Source organism: Fopius arisanus, unplaced genomic scaffold, assembly GCF_000806365.1.
Source record: "Fopius arisanus strain USDA-PBARC FA_bdor unplaced genomic scaffold, ASM80636v1 scaffold00137, whole genome shotgun sequence".
In the NCBI taxonomy this organism is placed as follows: Eukaryota; Metazoa; Arthropoda; class Insecta; order Hymenoptera; family Braconidae; genus Fopius; species Fopius arisanus.
The window spans coordinates 193,641-219,058 of NW_011887876.1; the positions used below are offsets into that span (position 1 = coordinate 193,641).

Here is a 25,418-nt window from a genome sequence, read left to right on the forward strand (position 1 = left end):
TTATCTATAATTCTGAAATTTGTCCACTTAAATATGAACGATTACAATGCCTCCATTCGGCAAAACTCTCTTCGGAGAGTTTCTCCTGGAATGGCTCATTATTGAGTAAAATCACTACATATTGACAGATCGCCGCTCAACCACTAGATTATTCTCCTTGTTTTCTTCCTTAAATGATTCCTCATTTTTCTCTCTTTTCAGAACCCCTGCCCTGCCCTTCTCGAATTGAATAACGAACCCAATTTTTCGACTTCACTTTTTATGTATTCATTTGTTTACGTTTCATTGTGCCCTTGTCATTCACCACCGACATGAAAAAGTTTTCGCTCGTGCTTTTCACGGGGAGAAATCCCAAAACCCATTCCGTTATTGAATCTGAACGCGTTAAATTAATTGATAATGGACCGGAAGTCCCAGTTTTGTAGTTCAGCGATCGGAAGTACGTCGCGCGATTGATTAAAACCAGCGGTAAGTTATTCTCCACATAAAGAAAAGTCGTAATTTGATGATTTTAAAGAATTTCAAGTTATTGATTCTATTTTGATACTCGATAGATGATCGTAAGGATCTGGAAAAAATGACGGTATCCTCAATTCAGAGTCATTGGATTCTGCTGGGGTGCAAACAGATGATGCCTCAGCACAATCGTTGTCCAGTTGCTCCACCGATACATCCCCCTCTGCTAGTGAGCCTGCAATGCCAGCGAACCAAGGAACTCCAACATCATCGATATCTCTGTCTTCCAGTAGCTCGCTAGGTTCTCCAGCTTACGAATTGACGTTTGCAGAATTTCCGTGCAACTTAAGCCTATCAAGTGACGACTCATTGAGCAGTGAGACGCCCTTACAAGTGGATGAGATAAGCGCAGAAATATCTGGCGTGATTTTTGAAGATAATCCCCCGCCTGAAAGTGATGAGGAACAGGTCTGCACTGAATCACCACCCCCGACTAGTGAGTCTTTGTCATCCGAAAAGAAATATTTCTTAAAAAAAAAGAGGAAAATATTTGCGACCTTTGTTCGTTTGATTCATGACTCTCAATCCGCCGTTTTTTTTTATCGCCTCACTCAGCCAAGCCGTACCGGGCCCGGCCCCGAGCTACTCAGCTCGTAGGCACGGAACCGGCGGATTTCCAATCATTTTTTTTCTCTTTTCAGGTGTTTGTTCATTTTTTTTTTCAGTTTTTATACGCCGGATTCGGACCCGAGCTACCCAGCTCGTGGGCACGGAACCGGAGTCAATTCATTCCTTTTTTTTTCAGGTGTTTCTCCAATTTTTTCTAGGTCTTCGTCACCGGGCCCGGCCTCGAATTACCCAGATTGGAGGCACGGAACCGGTGGCTTTCCATTCAGTATTTTTCCTTTCAGGTTTTCGTTCCATTTTATTCAAGACTTTCTTTTTCTCCCCAAATTTTCTTTTCCAATATCGACTGTGATTAATATACAACATTTGAAAAAAATTGATTCGTTCCTCATTCTTTCAATTTAATTTTTTTCCTCCACGCAAAAAGGTGCTGTTGATGCTATTGATTCATCGGTGTCAACAGCTGAGAGCTCAGAGGTATTATCTGAGGGAATCGACTCAACACCTCAATCATCGACAAGGAGATCAGCATATGAGGGATTTCAGGATAAGATAAATCCTGTTGAGGAGTCGAGAGTTAATCCTGAACCTCCCGGAATGACGGGATCTCAGGAACGTGCTAATAAACCACTCGACGCGGCACATCCTGGACCTTCAGAAATTGAAAAACCACAGCGATCTCCTCCGCAACCAGTAAGATTGATGATGTTCTATCCCCTTTCATCCAATTTTCCTGTTTTTTCTAGATTTTTAGTAGACTGTCGATGCGATTGACGCAAAAAGATATACCATTTCTGCAGTTTATGATTATTTATTAACGCATGAAGTTTTCTCATGGTGCAACCATTGTAACACTTCGTAAGTTATCAAAGAATAATAAACCGCATAAACGGTATAGTTTTTTTTCGCGTCAATCCAATCGATGGTTTGTCAGAAATCGACAAAAAAAATGTGGAAATAGGTGGACAGGGGCAGAACATCCTTACAGGTGCAATACATTTCGATTTTCTATGAGGTCGAGCTGGAGGGACAGACTGGACTTTCTGTCACTGAGGCTCCAATCGCTGGACCGTCAGGGGTAGAAGAGAGTCTAGATCATGTCCACTTGATTGAAGGCAGTGATGACCTCATAAGTTCCCACTAGTTGAGGAGAATCCTCCATGAGGTTGCTGACGACCATACGTTATATATTCGGCGACTACTCAATGAGCTTGTGGGGGTAGAAAAGGTCAAAACAATGAGAGCAACAGGAAAAGAAGGATGGCCTAAAATCACTCTCGAAGTACTCGATTCAATCGAAGATTACGTGGTCTCCCGAACAGAAGGAAAGATGACCCACAAAAAATTCATGCGTGTCGTCACAACCTATTTAAATTATCTTCGACATTATTAAAAGAGAAAAATAATAATTATTTTAGTTTATTATTTTCGGACACGGCCACCGCGCCATTATTTTGTAGACGAGTTCTAATAAATTGTTGCACTGGATATTATTATTTAAAACATTTATTTCTCACCAATGAATCATTGAAATCATGTCAACTATCGAAAAATCTCTTTTTTTTTTGTATTTCCAAGACTCGAAAATTATCGAAGAATTTTCAAATATTGGCACAAATTTATAACTGAATTTCTCTCCAGACTTTAATATTTAATTCCTTCTGAATTTATCTCAAGACTTGAAAACCACTTGATCATTTTTAAGTCTCGAGATGAATTAAGTCCCGCGACTTGAAAATAATCAAGGGATTTCCAAGTCTTGGGACCAATTTAGAACTAAATTTATGTCGAGACTTGAAAATAATCAAGTGATTTTCAAGTCCTTAATTTGTCCCCAATTTTTCCGCAAGACTTGAAAATCTCTCGATCATTTACAAGTCTTGGGATTAATTCAGTCCCGAATTTGTCCCGAGACTCAAAAATTATTTAATGATTCAGTACCACATTTGTCCCAAGACTTGAGAATTATCCAGTGATTTTCGAGTCTTGGAACAAATTTGGAACTAAATTTATCTCCAGACTTGAATATAATCGAGAGATTTTCAAGTCCTCAATTTGTCCGGGATTTATCTCGAGACTTAAAAAGCACTTAATCATTTACAAGTCTTAAAATGAATTTAGACCTGAGCCTCGTAAATCACTTTCAAATCTCAAAATTGTCTCAAGTCTCGAAAGGAAATGAATATCGTCGAGCAATATTGATCCTACACAAGTTCCTCTTTTGTTTTTATCAAGTTCGAAGTTGCTCCCGATGTCAACAAATTTGGGGACTTTGGCCTCTACCCCAATCTAAACGGGTTTTCACTTTAACGTTGGTCTCATAATTTGAAATTTAATCAGCGATTCTACAAATGAAAGAAAACTATGTACCGCAACGCACCAACACTAACTAACAAATTGCCAGTAGTTTTATCATTTTGCCGTAAGGGTGTGACCTCAGGTTAGATTGGGGGGAAATTCGGAAACCAATGGCAGTCAGTCTTGGTCCACAATTTCCCTCCCTTGAAACTAGTCCCACTATTTCAAGGGTGAACTCCATCTTATCCACATGAGAATGTTGAGGTGTAGGCGGATTTCATATCCCAACGACGAATAAGATTATTTCATGAAACACCATTTTTATATCCATATTCTTATTACTTGAAAATAATAATAATAATCATCATCATTATCATCTCATTTTCCAAAGAAAATGTATTGCAGTGGAACCTTCTATTTCGATGAAATGATTATGCTTCTATTTTGAAAATAAATTGAAGAAAAATAAGGTCGGAGTTTATCTCCAAATAATTGATTCAGTAGTCAATACATTGCAAAATATTTCAGGGTGAAAAGTTCTTCAACTTGATTATTATAAGAAATTCAATTATTTACAGATATTTTCAGTAGTGGAACAATAAAACAAGGGATTTATTATTTCCTCATGAAAGTGAAAAGGAATATATGTTCTGTCACATTGTTGATTTGGACTGTGGTATATTACAGATTTTTTTTTAGTGTGGACTATGTCCTGACCGCATCGTTACGTAGATGTCTGGGACCCTTGAGAGAGGGAGATAAATAAAGACAGATACTTGAGGTACATTCGGCACTTATATATATTTTTTTTACCACCTTATTTCCCACAAAAATTCGGTTTTGGAAATGTTTGATTGAGAATTTATGATATTTCAACATACGCAATAAAAATTTATTTTGTGCAGCTGCACTTTGGAGTTGTACGAAAATAATCATAAAAATCCGTGAGACAAATTATTTTTATTAAACGCCAATCTTGGTTATTGGTTAGTCTTACATTAAAAGAAAAATTGCATGAAATCAATTTTTTAGACAGACGTCGGTAATTGGAATGAAATTAATTTCTTCATTTTTCGGCGTACGTATAACAAGATTCGTCGCGTTAATAATTATATTTGCCGGAATAAAGGCTATCTGGCGTACCGATTAGGTCCGCTAATTTTGCAAGCGTGGGAAGTTGAGGTTATAGTACTGAACCTCGGCTTCCAATGAGATTCCTCTGTCGAAACAGTGGGTTATCTAGTCCAGGGAACTGTGCCACGTTAAACGGGGCGGGCATTCAAATGGCCAAGGGTCCAGAAAAGGGGTTACCCGGACAGCTTGGTTGGAAATATTTGAATTCGGCGCGCTCCAGGAAACTTTACCGACAGGGATATCCTTTCTGTGGTGATAAGCACCAAGGATGATCCCCCATACACTCCAGCCACGTGAGTCGGGAGTGGGGAGCAGAGCTACTAGGTGAGCACTCTCCACTCCACGCGTCAGAGTTGCCTCGGCGCTCTCCCGGGCCACTCGTCCCCCGGTTCGGACAGCCGTTCCCTCGTTGACTAAGTGCGGCTGTATAACCTACTGCTTAGCATATGGCTATCCTTTGCAGCCCTAGTGCTGAGCTATCGGTATCCAACCCCAGGTCCATCTATATTCTGGGCTCTCGCCATATTAGCGCATAGAGGCCGCTATTGACATTCTACCATTACCTAATTACCGATCGCTTGCTACCCTACCGACTATCTGCTATCGATCACCCTCCCTACCCTATCAACCTCTCTACGCTAACGGAAACCGGCCAACTTAAAAGAATTCCGACCCTTTCTCCCTAACCTAGCATACTGAGCGACCCAGTACTCCCGCATGCGTTCCATTTTCATCCATCCGCCACGACGGCATTTCGCGGGAAGTCTCCAGGTGTTCTCACTGCGCCCCGGAAAGGGGACAGTGACGATCTTTGGTCATGCACTCATCCACTGGCAGCTCATCGGTAAACTATCAGTCTTTCCTACCTGTGTCCTTAACAACTAGGGGGTAACTTATTGGAACTTCTCGGAACTCATTGTCTGTCCTGTTGCAAGAATGGACGAACCCCACCGTTCTGTGCTCTCGTCTGTGAATGGTTTCGGAACTATTTGTAGAGGTACCAACCCCCACCTCTGCCGGATTTTACGGTCTTTTCTGATTGTATCCTTAACAACCAGGCGACACTCTGGTTTGCTGTTTCATTCACTATAACGTGATATTTTGACCAGTTACTGTTCCTTAGCCGTTTCGCGTCATTCTGTTGACTTCCACCAGACGGGAAGTCACCTACGAGTCCTGAGGGAGGAGGGGTATTCAATAAATTTTATTTGTTTTCTTATTTTAAATCAAAATTACCCGCTCCTTCTGAAGGCATCATCGAGGATCTCCAGGAAGCTGTAAGATGTCGTCAGGCTCCTTTAAATTTTGGCATTTGACTGGTTTTTGGATGTGGCCGATAATGGAGCCACAATTCAGTCCGTAATAACACCGAAAGTGATGCAGTGATTGACACACTTGGCTGATTGGCGATCAGCAGAAAATTCGCTAATTATGAATTATGTGAGAGTTATCTCTCTGAGGGTAGCAGATACCCCAGGAATGATTTCTAAAATATTTGGGAAGCGCTGAGATATTATTCTCGTTATTATCGAACAGAAAATTATATTTAAGCATCGCAAAATTTGAGAGCGCATGCGTTTGGAATAATTCGTATCTGTCGCGCATGCCCGATTAATTGGGATTGGTGGATGATAACGTTGTCATCCCCCAATCATATCGTTAAGTCGCGTTAGCCACCTGTTGCGTGTAATCACGTGCGTCGCAAATTTACTTCCTGTTTGGTGGTTAATTGGAGCGGACCTGTGTCAGATTTTGTGACGAGGGACACTAATTACGCTGAAGGACGCCATTCTACCACTTTTGGGGATTCTCAACATCTCGGATGTTGATCATTAGGAGTTTTGGGTGAGGGTGGTGGTCGCTCTTCTCATTTGTTATTATTTCAGTGGACAGAGATTCGATAGTTGATTTATTTTTGATGTTTCGGACGTCCGAGTCCTGCAGGATTATATGTGAATCGTTTCTATTAGGAAATTTCTGACCACTTCAATCAGTGAATTATTTTTCATTTTAAATAATTCTATTATTCTTGTTTGTAACTATCTGACAGAATTATTTCTCTGGGATTGTCAAAGTTTCGCGACTTTTAGAATTTTGTCAGTGTTGTTAATTTTGATTATCTTCTCGCCATTGAATTTCGTTCTGATTTTATTTACTTGGAAGGTTTCGTGACCTCGTAATTATTTGTCTTAAATTTGTCTCCGTTTTGTTTTCATTTTGTGAGTTGAAAGGTCACGTAGACTTATCGATTTTGTGTTATTCTAGTTTCGAGTCACTGAATTTTGTCTTGACTAATTTCTTTGAGATTTTCTAATTTTTCATTTGATTTTTCCGATCCGTAACAATTGACTCTCATGACACAGTTGCTTACGATATTTTATTAATTTTGATTATTTATTTTTTTGAACTGATTATTTGACTTTTAATTATTTATTTATTTATTTTTGTTGTAAATTATTCTACTTCAGAAAAACATTTATTGTTAATTTAATTAGACGACAGTGACTTTTAAAATTACATTGTGCAATTCAGTAACGATTAACTGATTTAGGGGTATTTTATTTATTATTTTTTTATTGTATCGAGACACTCTGCTTTATTAAAATTGTTGTCCCCGACAATTACATGTTTTATTTATTTTTTTGAGAATCGCATTCCCTCAGCCGCATCCCTTTTCAGGTTCTAACAACAATTAAATCTCTGCCTAACGACCTGCTGGAACCATAGAAGCTCGCAGCCAGTCACAGTCTGTGGGTAGCCTGTCGTTGACTTGAGATTTTTGTATATTTGTCCATCAGTCTTTTTAGCCTTATGAAAATGAAAGAAGTGGGAGTGACAAGTCTGAAGTCTCTCAGCTTGACGTAGCCATTTTTCCCAGACTTGGGTAAAAACACGATTTAAAATTCTCACCAGACAAACTGTACGCAGTGGTAGAGTTTTCAAGGCCACGCTGGCTCTGAGAGTTTTTGTAAGTAGTCCCAAGATGATGTCCATTCCCTTCTGCAGAAGCACAGGGTAAATGCCATCTGGACCTGGCTACTTTAGAGGTTTGACGGAATTAGTTGTCCATTCTACCCCTTGTGCGTGCAGGATTTTGACTGCTAGAGTCCAGTCATGAAGTTTATATTGGTCTCTCGTTATATTGGGAGCTTGTTACATGACGTCCTGTTTAATGAAGCCAGGGAAGTGTTCACTTAGCTCCAATGTCTATTCCGAGGTCCGATGTAACTTCCTTTTGGGTTGATTAAACACCCCAGAATGACGCCTCTCCGCCCTCCTAAGACTTTTACCAGTCGAGGCCTCGGACAGACTCCCGATACCACTTCTGAACTTTTTCAAGTACCGCCCCTTGCTCTCGCCAGAGCTTTGTTATACTCTCTTTGGAGACTCCTGCGTTCTTCCAGCGCTTTCCTCTTGTGTGCACTGCCACCATATCCGCGTACTCCGCTGTCGTGAAACGCACCATTATCTTGATGATTAACACACTGCTGTCACAAAACGACTGACCACAACGACGAGACATATTGAGAAAATTCGGTAAACAAAAGAGTCGCGGGCGCGAACATATGAGTGCGCGGAAAGGGCGAGAGATCATTGCTAGAAATAGAGATGCAAAAAAAAGGAGTATCAAGTTCCATAAAAAACATCGTTGTGAGAAAATAAACCATATTCTTGTTTATTATTGTCGGTAGAAAATTGAGTGTCGTTCAAAAATAATGATTAAATGACGAAATAACGAAAAAATTATGTAAACGCCATAATCTTCCAAATCGCGTGTAAATTTTTTGTATGACCTTCATGCAATTTAAAAAACAATTAAGTTGACACTATAACACAATGGGCTTTTTTTGGTTTATCAAGTGAAAATTGATAATTGCGACAATATTTTTACTGCTCACGATTTAGGAAAGTCGTGGGCGCGCCCGTAGAAGTCTCCTTGTAATTCCCCAGTCATTCATTAATCATTAATGATTTCTTAAATCGAGAATTCGAAGAGATTTTGTCAAAAGAACTTTTTTCTGCTGAATTTCCTTAACAAGAGAAATGGTTTTTTGATAAAATTTGCTAGTCCTCATGGTATTTGAGATAATTAACAATTAAACAATTGTCTCAGAAATGGAAAGGGGGTAGATGTGGTTTTAAAAATTTTTCAGAAAAACATGTTCATCAAACAGTTTATTGGAATTACTTAATAAATTATTGGGCACCGTGATTTTCTCATTCTATATCATAATGCATCGTTATTCCACAGTATCGCTTTCTCCACAAAATGCATAGTCCTGACATTTTTTGCATATGTTCTCTCGTTTGTAATGGCTATGCTTTTCAGTCAAAGAGCATTACGGACGATTTGCAAACTCTCTGCTATTGGTTCATCGGATTCAAGTGGTTCTTCGGTATAGTATTTGTGAAAATTTGTGAATACTACCGCGTCATTTTTTTCCGTATATAATTTATTTCTGCGGCACTTGGTGTGCATTTTATTCTCCGTTTTTCTCTTCGTCTTGCCTGTGGAGCAACAATCATCAGTGTCAAGATCATCGTTTACCTCATATGTAGTCGTATTTTTTGAGACAATCTTTCGATGTTTCCGCGCAATATGGTCTTCCGCGCTCAAATATTAATGAATAACTATGCTTATACTCTTCCAAGCAATATTAGATTTTTGATGTTCCCTGTAATTGCCGTTTGGAAAGCGTTGAACAAAATAGTTATCGAATAATTCCATATCCCGCTTTCTCCACATTTCAAATGCTTTCACAATTTCAAAACAACCTATGTATCCAAAACAGACAATTTAGTGGGTCATCAGTACTCTAAGACCCCTATGTGATGGTGGAGGGGATGTAGTAACGTGGTAAGAGGTAACATGTGACCGCTTATGCGCCATTTATGAGAGGGTACCGCTACCATGCGTGCTCCTCATTTTCGTATCTGGTAGGTCCGAACTGCTTAACAATTTCGATGTCTCGAGAAGAATGAGGCTGCTGTATAAAAACATGGATTCACTTACAGACTACTTTAACATTTCGAAGTTTCACCCAAGTGCCATATATTATGTACCTGTAAAACAATTTGTTGGTCAGGGAAAAAAGGTCTAAATTCTAGATCGAAATTTTTTAAACACGAATTTCTCAGACAATTTCTCGGATTTGACTTCTCAAATAAAAAAATTTAATTATAAAAATTTTCAGTAGAATAATTTCTCCGACCACAAACTCTCCTCTCTCCAAATTTTCATAAAGAAAAAAAAATCGGAAAATCAGTTACTGCTAAAATGTAAGAACGGAACGGTGGACGAGTTTATAAGGTGGAGACCTACGGAGCGAAAGGTCTCGTGTTGAAACACTGGTTTAAACTTTTTACTGAAAAAAATCATTCTGATAACCAGATTTTACATCAATCTCGGTCTGAATTATTCCTTTTTTCAGTAAAATTTTTTTTTATGCTTAGAAGAGGAGCAGTTTCTATAGGCTTCGGCCTCTTGTGACGTTACAGAAAATTGTTGCACAGAATTTTAATTTAGGTTGGATTAGGAAGGGAAACAGGATAATTTTATAAGCAAAATTTCCCGTAAACATGGATAGTCTAGATCGGGATGTCTAGATAGGCTGCTCACCCAACTGAACTGTCTGGCTTTTAGTCACTTTTCATTTCAAATTTCTTGTACATATCGAAGCGCGCGAAACCTGATGGCAATCTGAGATATTTATATCAATTATTTGGTGAGTGGTACCATTTGTATTATGATGAGCGAGATAGCTTTGCAGGGCTCCATATCGAGTGCCATCGTACTAGAAACTGTATTATATCTAAGAAAACAATGATTATACCTGTACTCTTATACCTGTGAATAACTCAAAGCTTATATGCCACTCAACGCCTGTGACTCATCATTTTCTATAAATTAAAGAATAAAAGTCATCCATGATTCTTGTATTATTCATTCACAAAGCCTCTAGACATATTTTATCTGGATAGGGATTTTGAAAAAATATTTTTAACATTTTTCTCAACAGTATTCAACCTTTAGAAAATCATTATTCACAGGCATTGTGTTTAGAACTTAAGCCTATTTTTCCACAATATACGAGCTTTAAGGAAACTGGAACTGTGCTTAAAATGGAAGTTTATTGTCCAACAATACGCCACTTTTAAGGAAATCGTGACAAATGTGGGACTTCATAATTTAAAGTCAATTTCCTATGTCAGGGTCAGGGGGTAAAGGTGTCCAGACACGCTTCAACGCCATAGTCTCGAAGTAGGTAGGAGGGGAAATACGTCGGCACCCGCACGTGCATTTGCTGATCAAGAGGGGGGAGAGAACGTTGGAAATTCCTCAATCTCGGCCACTTACTACTAACCCGATCAGAAAAGATTCTTCACCCGTTCCTCTAAGCTGCCTACACTAGAGGGTCTAATGTGAATTTCCCAACCTTCCTTCCAGGTCCCTTCTAAACGAGTCTCAGTCGGTGGTGTTCGGATTCTTTCCGGTATGTTTCTGTTCCATCCTCGCACTCCCTCTGACATCAAACTTGATCGGTCGATAAACAGGGAGTGCGACTTCACTGTCCTCCCCCCTGTCAACACAACGTTGTGCCATCCTGTGATTGCACAATCTGATGTCAATGACGCACTGGTATCGCGAGACGTGAGAGCGGTGAGACGTGAGACTGTATTCCTTATTCACGATCTCTATATTCGCGTTTGTCAGATGTTTCAGAAGCTCACATAATCAGCTAACCAGCTGCAACTGTTTGTTGGGTGGCAGCGTGGTTAAGGCAAATAAGCCGAGCAGAAGACGGTTTCCTCGTTAGGTCCTTGCCCCCGAAGCCTGATCTTTACCTCCACCAGGTCTCTGTGACAGAAGTTTGCCATTCGCCTGACCCCTCATGCTCTCTTAACCGAGATGGATGTTCTGGGTCCCAGTTCATCCTGAGTAATAAATCCCTCTGCTGTACTTACGTCGGAGCTTCTGACAGAGTCCCCATAAGAGCAGAACTCCTGAATGAGGCATATATCTGTTTGCCCTTTTGTGTGGCTGCGGCCCAGTAGGGCAGTCGCAGCCTTGCAGTGTTGCAAGTTAATCTGCGAGCAACAGGTAAGCGCTGGAGTTACGCCGCCCCCCTAATTCGGTGTCTTCTACTGCAGGATGTCTATGCCTTTGGAGCTTCTGATTTTGTTTGCAGTTGAGGCTACCCCCGTATTTCCCTCCAAGCCAGTGATTCCGTCAATTAATAGAGCCCCCTCAAAGACCATTGGCTTCGTTGGTGCGCTCCCGTTGCTGGTGCTTGACTTATAGAGTCAAATAATTCATGGAGTTGATATAGAGATCGGAATTTGAATAATCAGAATTCAATAAGTTGTGACCTTGGCCGGTGAATAGAATGAAATAATTCCCAGCGAGGGCCACGATAATTTATATTAATTGAAAGAACAGGAGAAAAACTCTTGGTATTAAGGGAGGGCCTGAAATGAGAGAAAAGAAGGGCATAGGGGAAAATGATTCACTCGGATGAATAGGTCTTAACAAGATCTATTTCTCTATGATCAGTGAATACAAAAAAAATACAGACGAAAACCAACAAAAGTGCGTTATCCCGGCCTTTTAAGACTAACCTAGGGAAAGGTTCCCCCTTGCCAGCCAACTTGCGGCAACACGGCTAATATAATAGACATACTGAAATGTAGAGAAAAGAAAAAAGAAGAAAAAAAAGGGGAAGACTCGAGTATTACTACGTAAAAAAAAAGAAGGGGAGAAGTTAGGAGACCGATAATAATTAATTAATAGGGGGAATTCGTCGGCGACACTTAATTATACGATTCTGATGATCACAAAAAAAATGACAACATCAATTTACAGAGAGGCTCACCGTTGGGGGGAAATGGATACACGGGGCAGGGTAATATCGTTAGGATCGGGTGATAGCGTGAGGGTAGTCACGATGATGGCGGCCACACGATTCAGCAACTCCTTCCACGAAGTACTTATTCCTCCCTGTCTGTTTGTCCTCCTCCAATTCTTCTCCTCGCCTTTCTCCTTCCTTTCGTCTTCACTTCTGGGTCCTTTCACTAAATCCTCCACACTTCTCTTCACCGTCTCTCCAACACTTTTACCTCCACACTCTCTCAATTATCCTTTCAAAACTATCTCAATTCTTTTTATAAACCACGCGGCAAATCCGGGGGCAGCTGTATGTCGAGTGATGGCTGCCAATCAGCCTCGCTTCTTCTTCCCCGATTATCATCGATAATCGGGGTTAATCGGGGACACTCGTCATTAAGTGTCCTCGTCTTTATTATTCATTCCGGGTGGCTCGTTCAAGGATGTTCCTTTTTTTCCGGGTCACGTGGGCAGTGACGTCGAGATGGGGCGGGTTTGGCTTCTTCCGTCGCATTGCATGTGACGACGAGAGGACTGGCGGGGGGGGGGGGGGTTCTCTTTGTCGCCGGCGATGTCTCTGCTGGTTGTGAGTATAATGGTGAGGGAAGCACGGGGCAAAGGGAAGGAATATTTTGGGAGTGGGAGCCAACGGTGACAGGTTTCCTAACCTGCTTCCGTATTGTTCCTTAATCCTAATTATTCTAACTTATCCTAAGGACAAAATAAAATGTATAAATTAGGGGGCTGGGGAGGGGTTAAAAAAGTGCCTCGTTACAAAGTATAGTTTATTATTATCACTATTATGTTATATTGTTATTAAATAATATAATCAATTATATTATAAAGGCCATATAATAATTGTTAATAGTAATAGTAATAATGATCGATATTTTTTAAATAATACTATTATTATAATATCGTTTTCGTCATTGTACTCTTGGCTAAAGCTCGCCGGCGACGCTTGCCCTCAGCCCTGACCCGAGGTTGGCTTTGAAGCTCTGGCAGCCGGACCATTTTGGAAGCACTGACATATTGTATCTCGGATAGACATTCAAAGAAATTACTTTCGAAATTTTTCAGTCTCACCACGGCAACTGAAAAATTATTTGTCCAAATATTTCTAATAATCGTATTCATGCGCTATCTAGAGTAGATTCATTTCATGAGATGAAGATAAATTATATTCGTGAGAGGAGGTTTCTTCGAGAAGACAAAAAAAGTATCTTTAAGATTCGAAGAACGCAACGATTGTGGAATTAAATATTATTTCAATTTTAGGGATTGCGCTAAATGATTTTTTTTTTTTTAATTTTTTTGCCCTGCCTCGTTACTTTGGTTTGTTCCATGCCCCACTATGTATGAATAAAAATTAAACTCATTTATTTTGTATGTTATTGTAACTCATTGTAACCTCTGATCATACAATCATTCAATCCTGTATCATTTAAAATTTATCGTTTATGTATTTCAGTGCATTCAAATTGTCGAGAGAGTGCAGAAACTCAATCTCTCCCGAGAAGAATTTTACGTCCTGAAGGCTTTAATTCTGACAAACAGTGACATAAGACTAGATGAGCCACAGTCGCTCTACCGTCTTCGTGATTCCATTCTCAATTCCTTATCAGACTGTGTGGCAGCCGTGAGACCAGGACAAACGATGCGTGCGACCCAGAATATGTTTTTAGTAATGCCAAGTCTTCGTCAAGCAGACGGCATTGTTCGTAGATTCTGGTCGAGTGTTTACAGAACCGGTAAAGTGCCCATGAATAAGTTATTTGTCGAAATGTTGGAGGCTGCTAGCTATCGATGAAACAAGTCCAGCTCGATTCATCTCGATACACAAGTACTCAACGTCATCGATACGCGGGTCATGCGATTAAAGTTGGAGTAAGGTGCTGATATAATTATTTTTCAATAAATTAAAAAAATGTCATTTACTGAGGGAACTTGGAAAGATTGATGCTTTTACCCTTTTTTATTATGACTTCGAGGGACAACTATAATTTTATTGGAAATTACAGACATGTAGATGCAAAAGAAAAAAAAAAGTTTGTTATGATTGATTTCTGAATTGAAAAATCATGAAGCCTTTCCAACATTTTTCTAAATATAAATTCTACAAATGAATAAAATGCAAGCATGGTAATGTTTTATGTCATTAAGGCATGGTTGCATTATTTTTCGAATGGTCAGTAAATTGTCTTTTTGCATTTTACACATCAGGACAATACAATGTGATCCTATATCATGCGGGAATCTTCAAAAAAACTACGGATATCCATTCAAAAAGACTAGATAGAAAGGTCAATGTTTTGAAAAAATCTCTTTGACAATTATTGTAATATCATTCCAGATAGTTCCGCATCAACCATCATGGTAGAAGAAGTCTACTTTCCTAAATCCTTTGGTGTACGGAAAACTTTTACGTCAAGCCGTAGAGAAGTCAAGTTTTCAGCAGGTTGTTCAAAACTCGATTTCACATTCATTGAAAACGAATTTTATGCTCTTGTTCTCTACTGTACTAACGCAAAAAAATGGTTCCGTACAAATTTTTTTTTTATTTATTAATTTTTTTTGTTTCTTTCTCATTATAGGACAATTATGACTGACATGCATTAACTGTGATCGACGAATTGATAAAAACAAAAATTACGACACCAGTGAGTGGAACAGCAGTTCTGAGAACCACTGTAATTTGCATTAGAGTCTTACACTGGGACTTTTTAACGGTCCGTAATTAAAATGTGAAAAAAAACCGCATCAATATCTTGAAGCTTTCATGTGAATTTTGTCAATTGTTCCAGGCCATTTTGCCATTGCTTAATGTTTTATTAAGAAGCTCTATGTTGTTTCTTTACGTACAGTATTGGCCACCGTAAAGTACGCCGAACTTCTCTTTCTTGACATTATTCCTTAACGATAACTAAGAAAGGCCCTTTAAAATATTATAAAATTAAAAACAAAGTATCAAGCAAAAAGGATCGGTGAAAAATTTGTTTTAATTGCTGATTGGATAACAGTTACCATGAACTTCATTATATGAAATTTTTATGTACAAAATTAAGGATTAAGTGGGCGACTTTTTGGGTATTAAAGAAGCTATTGAGAAAACAAAAACCAGAAGAATAAAGAAAAGAGAAAGTTTTAAAAAATACGTAGAACATTTTTATCTTATAGAGGCTGTGAAATTCGGATCGGCCTAAGATAAGCTGGGGTTATTGTAAGCTTCAAACGTCTCAAAAACTCACAGCACCCGATCAAACAATGATCGTAACGCGTTTAAGTTATCGGAATCAACTTGCTGACAAGCAAGCTAAACGACTTGATGCACCAAAGAAACTTAGTCAAACAGCAAGCAAGGCCAAATATGGGTCACGACGAAGCAAGATATGTGCCAGAAATACCAGGAGGAATTCTTCCTGAGCAATAGAAGACAAAAACGTCCTCCTTTTTCTTCTCGTTTTTGTTTTCTCAGTATCATCTTTAATGACTGAAATATTGCCCACTTAATCCATAATTTTGTAAATACAAATTTCATACAATGACGACAATTATGTTGGTTGGTATCCAATCGGCAATTAAGAAAAAAATTTTCACTGGTCCATTTAGCCCCGCGGTCCACATTGTGCCGTCGCTCCATTTTGCCTCACCCTCATATTTTCTGCGCATGCCTATATCATCACATTGTGATCTTTAGATAAAAAAAAACGATCGAGAGAACGTTCAAGTAATAATCTAACCGTGTCTTAAAGTTAGATTCATGTTATGAAGGTCAGCGGATTTTCGAAAGAGAATATAGAAATACAGTTTTCGTAATGAGCATTAGACAAAAAAACATTATTTTCTCCTTGAACCATCAACATTTTTTTATTCAATCTCAAAACGTATTGGTTTAAAGGACTGAAACCAACAATTATTGAAATGTTTCGCTATCCGCAAAATCCTCGTTTGTTAATAGCTCGTGTATGAGTGATCATATAAAAAAATGTCCAAATCTTTTCCAATCGCCTACAGAATTGATTCCAAGCATAAAATATGATTTTAGATTCCATAACTCCCCGGACATTTTAGTTAAAACTTAGTTGTTTAGAAATTAACATTTATAATCTCACGAAAATGTCGAAATTATCAACTATAATTATTATTATAAGAAAAGAAATAATCCCCCACATAAGATATTTCCGTCAAGGTTACCTGAAAAAAACGGACTTGTCAAGTTTTCCAGAAAAATCACTCACGCTTAGTGCTCGTGACTGCTTAAGGTTGTTTTGCATGTATTGGCGAAGATATAAGAATTGCTTGTAATTCTGGCATAATATTGTTGAACTGGTAACAGATGCCTGCATAAAATTTGAGACTGACTCACAACATCGTTTTGTGGTTATTAATTATTCAAGTTTTCAATTAACACGGCCTCTTATGGGGAAAATGAAAATTTCTGTAAATATAGTCCAAATTATAAAATTTTATTGGAATTTCGAAAATTTACTATTGAAGCAGATGTAAAACTATGGTAAAAATTTCATGACTATTGACTAAAATTTTATTAAATTAATATGTTTAAACAATATAATATTTATTCATAAAATCGAATGCAATCTAATAATTTGCTATGGCTATTACTGAAACTTAGTAACGCATTGAAATATTAATTCAACATTAATTGCGATAATTGTAACGAATTATAGAAAGGGTGACAAACTTTTATTTGGACTATATGTGCAGAACATCCTTAACCTGGGAAACTTGACACGTTCATTTGTTTGCAACAAACCTATCGGGAAATATCCGATTAATTTCGAAATTCTAGTTGTATTTGGTGGATCATTTTTTTGGTTCAAATTTCAGCCGATAGAATTGTACCATGATACGAAGTCTGTATTCCAGAAATGAGACAACATATATGAAAAACATAAAATCGTTCAATTTGTTTATTTCCCACTCGGAGCTTCAACCAATCGAAACGGTGTATTTGATCGAGTTGAGGAACAACGCAATTTATTTAGTACTTTGAGGAAGATTTTTACAAATTTGTTACATAATAGTTTACAAGAAATTCTCCCCAAATGGATTCATTTTTCAGATTTGGTTTATTGACGTTATCAAAGTTTGACAGTTGTGAAGTTTCATCAGCCAATTTAAATTGCGGACACAACAAATTCGTTGCTTAAGAACTACGAGGTGATTATCCGAAAAATATCCGAAATAATACCCATCCACATGTCCCAAATTAAATCAAATGCATCGTTACTATTGGTCGAAATTGTAACAGGGGAGATAATCACTTATAATACCACAAAAGTTTCAAAATTATCGGGTATTTACCGATAGGTTCGTTGCAAACAAAGGAAGGACTCCAGTTTTTCAGACTAAAAAAGCAGGAACGCCAAGCTTCCGATAATTTTGAACTGTGTGGTATTCGAGGAATTACTTTTCCGGCCCGAATGTCGGCCAATGGGATTGCACCATGAGACGAAACTCACAGTTAAGAAATGAGAATTTCATATATGTTAGTCTCTCGTAGGGTTAATTTGAATGGATACTGTTTCGTTGTTTATAGAACAACTACCAGAGGGAATCAGCAAAAGAGCATCAGTATAAACTCATCTAGGTTGTACCACGTGACTTCGAATGGTGCAATTCTATTGGTCGATATTTGGGTCGGAAAAACCATCAACGAAATTCCATGCAAATTGATTTTTTTTTATCAAACGTTCGCCCGAATTATCATTGTCCTGCAACAAAATTTTCTAGTATTTGGACCTTCTTGATGTCCTGCCGTACCCCATCTACAGGTACATTGACCCATAATTGTAGTGCAATTAATGAAGACATTGAACTCATGCCAATTCGGCTATGAACGAAAAATTGCCAGTCAATAGCAAAATAATGTCCTCAACGATGTATTGAAATGTGAACATGAATATGTGTATGTTTATCATTATAATTAATGAAAAAAAAATTAAATCTTCAAAGTTTAACGCCAAAAATACTGAGAACCTATTCTTGAGCTGTATGAAGACTGATTTGTGTGTGGACACGCTTCTGTTTACGGATCACCTATAAGATTACAAAATGCAATCGGTGGACGGAGGCATGTTCACACACGAATCCGTCTACCCAACTGTATTCGCCTATAAGATTACCACGAGATTTCAGAAACCTTGAAAAAGGTGGATATATAAAAACTGGTGATTATTTGATACTTGTTATTGTTTAATCTTTATGAAGAGTTACCCCATCCACGCATTAACAGTGTTTTTTTTTTTCGTGCATATTAGAGTATTTAATATTACTTAAATGGAACATTTTTTTTCCATAAAAATTCGATATTTTGTTATCTGAATATATTTATTTCAACCACAGCGCATTGACCAGTGTTTTAAGCGCTGACTGTTGTAAATTTAATTTTTATTTGATTGATTTGAATTGAGTATTCGTTAATTAACATACGCAGTTGTATGATATATGATATAGACACCCATTTGGGTATGTTGTCCCGGATATTTTTCCGCATGGTTTGTTACGCAATTCCACTTTTTTAATCAATCATATTGACTTGAATATTTATCGTATAACTAAAATTTCATAAGTGATCGGAGAGTTTAAACATCAGGGTTTTGTAGCCAATGTACAAAAAAAAAACAGAAAACAAGAATCAGTCATACCAGAGATTAACTCAGAACGATCAATCGAAATTATAAATGATTCTACCAAGTGTTACTGCTAAGTAAAATTTAGTTATTATTGAAATTAAGACATAGAAGAGGAAATCAAACGTAATACGCTTTTAGAGTTCTATCTGGGACTTAGCAAAGTAATGGCAGAAGATGCTTTTGCTAATATCTCTGACATAGGTAGGCTCATTAAAAAACAACATTGACTTCCGTTTTTCATGAAAGCAATGAGGCCCATAGGAGATGACGTTTAAAATTTGTCTCCAAAGCTATTAACCGTCGAGATATTTGCAGAATAATCTATACTATTTTTTGGAACTTATCGTCTCGCTAATTATTATCGAGAATGATTTAAAAATCAATGGTTTAGAGATAAAAGGCATGATATGACTAGCGGAATGCTAGTTATCCCAACTGCCGGATGAGAAATGAAAGAGAGGAACAATGAAGAGGAATCAAAAGTTCGTTATATTACATCTCAGCGTTTCACTGTGCCATGTGGGACATTGAAGAGTTTATTCAGGGATAATTATTATCTGATTATTATTGTTATTCGGAGTGAAAAATAGGAGTTAAGTGGCTCGTGTGTGGTTAACCTGTAGGTCAATTTTAATTTTTCAACTTCTTATTGTAGCGGAAAACATGAAAATTGTGAAAATAATTTTCTCCTGGTTTAAGAGCAAAAAAAAATTACGTTATTATTGAAGCTTCCCAGTTAAATTCACACAGGGCGAACCGCCATAGTTTAATATACTATTAATCGTTCAGTTTTCAAACAGAAGCACAGGCAATAGGAAATGAGTCCAAATGTTTTGAGTAATTTATTTCATGAATATTGGGATACGAGTGGATCAGACAGCAACTTGCATAAAAAAGTCTCCCCTAAACTTGATGATTGCAGTAATACTCGCAAAAGAAGATAGCCAATATTTTTGAATTTGTTTGTTTATAAACAGGTTTCTCACAGATATTTGTATAGTAAACATCTTTGAAGATAAGAGATCTAGAAAAGAGACAAGGCAAATTTGATTACCTATTGAGTCCACTCGTTCCTGGAAAATATACAAAATAAACTTTGTAAAATGGAACAATTTTATTTTCATCGTTTTCTTTTCTGCTTTTCCCATTGGATTCCCTTGGAAATAATTGTTTCCTCAAAAATAACGAGAATTTAGTCCGCCGAGGTGATTTAGATGAAAAACGTAGAGAATAATTCTCTCTTAAACTGTGATACATCTGCACTCTATATGATACATCCGAGTTTATATTGTCACGGTTAATATAGACGTGCTTTCAATTTGAATTAACAGAGAAGTGGTAAAATATAATAAGTTAAATTTAAATGTTTAAATTTAAATTTGGTTGTAACTAACAAATTTCTATGACCAGTGACTCTTCCCTAACAGCAAGAAAAGTGTTCTTTACATTTTTAGTTCCAATGAAAAAATGTCGTACTCTATACTATGCCCAGAAATAAAAAATATTTGTGGAAATATCTAAAATGAATCCTAAAACCAAAATGTTTGTTGCAAAAATAGATGTGGTTATTTTCAAAAATTGATATCCAGTTTGCAAATGAGAAATCTCACGTGCGATAGTGCCGATTATTTCTACTATACTATCATATGACATTGATGTTTACTTGGCTTGTATGGTTGTTTCCTTCTTTATATAAAAAAATACTTCTTGGCGTCTACACTGAAACAAAAGCAATTAATTCTCCAATCTAATTATTATCACGAAACCAGAACAACTTTACAACTTTACAAGTAGTTATTGCCCATATGTTCACTTTGTTCCTGTTTTTTGGAAATTTGTGGAAACTCCTGGATCAGATTGATGTGAAAAAATATACCGTTTTTAGGTTTTATCATTATTCAATGAGTGACAAATTTTCACAGCCGTGTGTATGTTTTTCTAAGTTTCAGGGAAAGTTTCGTTAACTTATGTAAAAGTTTACTGAGAAGATAGAAAAATTCTTCTGCAGTGATGAGGCATTGAATAACAATGAAACTTAAAAGTATAGATTTATCTAGTTTTGGTAGATTTTTTTCCCGTTTGTTTTATTAACAATTTTTCAGAAATCTCCGAAAAACTTAAAAAGTGAGAAGATATCGGCAATAATTTCTTGAAGATATCCAAGTACTACTGATCATTTTTTCTGCGTAAACTCCGCTTCAGGCAATATAGAACAAGGTCCGATCTGTATTTTAAGCACAATTGCAAACAGAGTGTCCAACATTTTTTTACAAGAACAAATCCTTGAATAACATAATTTAACATGTAGTTTTCATTCCATTCCATTTCCATTTGTACATTTAATCATATATGCAATTATTCGTTAGATTCTTTAGTTTTTTTGATATATGGAAAAAAATGAGTTTCCGAACAAATAATGAAGAAATGTTGAATGGAAAATTTCCCTTTCCAGTTGGCTGTCATATTGAATGGTTTGAATACGCATATTTTTGACGTTTGGCAACGGTACGTTCGAGGAACTCCTTAGACCGATTACACGGAGAGAAAAATCCATGAATTTTTATGTGGTGATTCCGATAAAAATTACTGTGCTGCCTTACAATCTAGGTGTAAACTGCAGGCCTGAGAAAAATTACGATGCCATGCAGTAACATTTCTTCATCGGCCGAGCAAAACTTCGTTATCGGCCAAATAAAAATTCATAGTCGTCGCAACAGTTACCATTGTTAAATTCAACTTCGGCAAGAATCGGAAACATTCGACGTTTATCGCTAACCAATCCTATTGGGTTAAAAAATGTTTGGAGAAAATGCTGTGTAGCACAGTAAAAATTAAAAGAGAGCATAATAAAAAATACCGATCTGGATAGGAATTTTTGAAGGATTTCTATCAATTTTTCTTTCAAACTCAAACAAAGAATGATAGACCTTTAAATTTTAGAGTGCTGTTTAGTAAATTTTATGGAGCCACACATGATTAATTACGGAATGTATAAGAAAATTTGACATATTGATAGTAATTTTTATTTGGGAACCAAAGAAGTTTTTCTTGGACTTTTCTCTCCGTGTAGAGTAAATTATATACAAGACATGTACAAAGTTGCCAAACGATCATTCGAGTTAAGACCATTGAGAGTCAAATAAAAAATTGAACACAATATCGATAACAATACTCCTTAGATACCGTATTGAAAAAATGTATTTAACAATAAAAAATTCGGATACTTGAGAAAGTGGAAAAGTTTTGTCCGTCAAAACTAAAATTTTATGGCAAAAAAAGTTCCTACTTGGACCAATACTTGGATATCCTTAAGGATGGAGTATTCTCTATGTTATTTTGGCCCCTGAGACCGTTTTTGATTGTCAATTGGACTTAATATTAATAAACATAGAATTGGAAATACAAGAATTGTCAGGATAAATGATGTTGTGGTAATCTTCATCAGGACGGAAAAGGACATAAACGTATAAATTCTTTGATACACTGAACCAAATACCAATTTGACGTTATAGTTTTTTGCCAAGATCGGTTAGTTGTTTTGTAGGCAACGGGCAGTAGAATAAAATTCCTCATAATATTTGAAAAATGCTGAAAGAGCGTTTGTTGGATTGTTTGGCATCGGTTTGTATGTAACATACCAAAACATTTATATATTCTCTGTCCAATTCTCAGTTCTCAGGGAATTCATTTTCAATAAGAACAATAAAACCTTTTGTAAAATGAAATAGCAATGTACAGCGAAAAAATTGATATGGTATACTTTCAGACTGTTAGGGTGAGTTTGTTTTACTCGTAGGAAATTGGCATTCGAATCGAATGCAAGAAATAGCTGACCACTCCGAAAAACAAAATCACTCCAACGACCCAATGAGTATTTTTCTGTAGCGATTACAAGGTTTTTGAGTTTGAAAAGTTTGTAATACCAGTTCTATCGATTTTTGACAAGCTTTGCGGTATCAAAACAGAAAGTCCGCTTATGCAAAAAAAAATCCTTTTCTTTGTCTACTCTAATATATTACATATGTGGCATATTTCGTAGGTTCTCTTTAGTGGCGGAGGAAGGATGCACAGTTGAATCTTTTCTTCGATTTCTCGTCGTGGAATTTTTATACCGTAATTTTGGTTCTAAAAAATTTCAAATATGCACTTCCGGTAAAAATTTGGTCATTTCTTGGTACACAAATTTTCGCTGCTATAATAGCTTCTTTCGTAACTGAGAGTGGGTTTCGAAGGGGTGAACTGCATTTTTCGTCGCCGTTAGTTGTGGAAAATTGCACTTTCTGTTCTTGTTTTCAAAATCAAAAACAAACAAGTGCGACAAGTGCAACAAGTACGTAGTGGATTTTTTGGCCTGTCGGAGGGTTGTAACACGAGCCGAAGGCGAGTTTTACAATCCTACGAGTGTTTCGTATACTATTTTATGTCATTGGGTCCGTAATCCACGATTCTACCGAGCGAAGCGAGTAACATCAACATGATTTTGGCTCGCGGATTACAAAATTTCTCTTACAATGTGAATCTACGAATCCCCTAAGAGTCATGCCAGATGGAATTAACTGGCCATAAGAGTTCAATTGAATGAATGTAATAATCTGTTTCATTGTCTTTCCTTGTCGAATCAAACTTTCTGACATTTTTCATTGGAGTCCATGATTTTTAAAGTGATTTCAAATTTAGCTATTAATTTTTACCACTTCATGGATAAATTCATTATCATATTAATTTCACTCCTTTCCTTCTCTTTAATTTCTCTTCAATTATTTGTTACATATAAAAATTCATCATTTTATTGTAGAATCGTAGTTCTCAGGGTCGTAAACTAAATAATAAACGACAAACAAAGAGCGATACTGTAAATCGATAGAAGTTTGAGATTAAATAAATGTGAATTTATTGATGAGAAGTTTGAAAACTTATTAAAATGATGGAATAAGAACATTATTCATACTCGGGTGGAATATTACTATATTATTAAGATCAGCTGTGGAGAGATTTCAACGAAGACCTTTGCACTTGTAACATTATAAATGAAGTCAAATAATTAAAAATCTATTTTAAGAATCGAAGAAAATTTATTCAAAGAAAACTTTATTTCGTTTTACTAAATCAATTGAACGCATTAAAGTATTTACTTCTATGAAAATGATTTGTTTATTTATTTTACCGCTGAGAAATGTCCTTAGGTGTGATTGCACCTCGCCCAGCTAGAGAATTTTCAATTATTGATACTTGAAGCATTTTTCCACTCAACGATGATTTATCAGATCAGCTGTTATAGCAGAGTTGGCGATTTGCTGGAAATATTAAATTATTTTTTTACATGACATTGTAAAAAACCGCAAATGACGTACTAAATGTTCAAAATGTAAAACTCTAACAATGTCATATTTCATACTTCACAAACACATCATATTTTTCGACAGCTACACCTGTTCATACACTCAGGTTAACAGCTATAATTTTATAATAAAATCTTGAAACTTGAGTATCTTGTGTATTTGATGTGCTGTTTACTGATGGCACTTGTATTTGTACCGCACAACATTGTAAGAAAAAAATGATTTTAAATATTCCACGAATAGTACCATTATTGAGTTTTTGGAGTCTATTCATGTTTTTAGACAATGTTATTTCTAGAATAGACAGCTACCCCACGCAGGCCAAAAACGTTTGGCAAATGAAAAAATATTTATAAAAAAAATTACGAACAAAGACAATGACCTGATTTTTTTTAATGGTTAGAAAAATAATCATTTTTGGCAATGGCAACGATGCTTAGGTAATACGCGAATTATGTCGAGGCTTGCCTCGTTTTGTAGCTCACAGAAGTGTGCTTTATCAGTAATTGTCAATAGATACAATTTTTCTTAATCATTAATTCATCCATATATAACCAATGACTATTGGTATATAATTTTGTTTACACACAAGCAGTATCATATATAATTATCAACAATGATCGAGGGAGGGCCAATCGGATAGAGTCGATGTAAGGGTAGGGGTCCTTCAAACAAAGATCATGAGTCCCTTCCTCTTCATCCTCTACCTTGGAGATACTGTAGACACCACATTTCGTCTTGTTAAATTTTGCCGGCTATTGAGGATGTCATAGCGCGTTTTGATAGTTCCAAACTTGATTATCTTGTGTCTGGAAACACTGAAAAAGAAATGGCACGAAAGTATTCATAAAAATATTTGAGGAAATAATTTCTCAACGACCAGGAAGGCCTCATCCATGGAATCCAATGAGCAAGGCGGAAGTTCTAAACCGATGTATCAGCACCAGATAACTTCCGCTGCGATCATTCCACACGTATACTGACGTGTCCAGGGACACGAGTCGAAAAACGCAAGTACAGGTC

The 25,418-nt window shown here is 36.9% G+C and overlaps 2 protein-coding genes across 10 annotated transcripts in view; both read left to right on the forward strand.

Annotated features, from left to right (window-relative positions):
* The window catches only part of ERR (estrogen-related receptor), a 103,730-nt gene extending 85,472 nt beyond the window's left edge, over positions 1-18,258 (forward strand). For 7 of the 9 annotated variants that reach the window (XM_011313993.1, XM_011313992.1, XM_011313990.1 and 4 more), the window contains one exon: positions 13,872-14,337. In XM_011313993.1, the coding sequence (XP_011312295.1) occupies positions 13,872-14,210 (339 nt within the window). In that variant the 3' untranslated portion in view covers positions 14,211-14,337. Of the gene's footprint in view, positions 1-13,871; positions 14,338-14,753; positions 14,859-14,994 lie in introns of those variants that run through there. The other 2 variants (XR_892719.1, XR_892720.1) reach the window with 2 other exon arrangements.
* On the forward strand, positions 456-2,540 carry LOC105272092 (uncharacterized). The gene is made up of 4 exons (XM_011313988.1): positions 456-468; positions 555-952; positions 1,511-1,776; positions 2,099-2,540. Exons 2-4 carry the CDS (start codon positions 697-699, stop codon positions 2,225-2,227), a joined length of 651 nt encoding a protein of 216 aa, XP_011312290.1. The 5' UTR covers positions 456-468; positions 555-696; the 3' UTR covers positions 2,228-2,540.
* Positions 18,259-25,418: the final 7,160 nt, after the last annotated feature.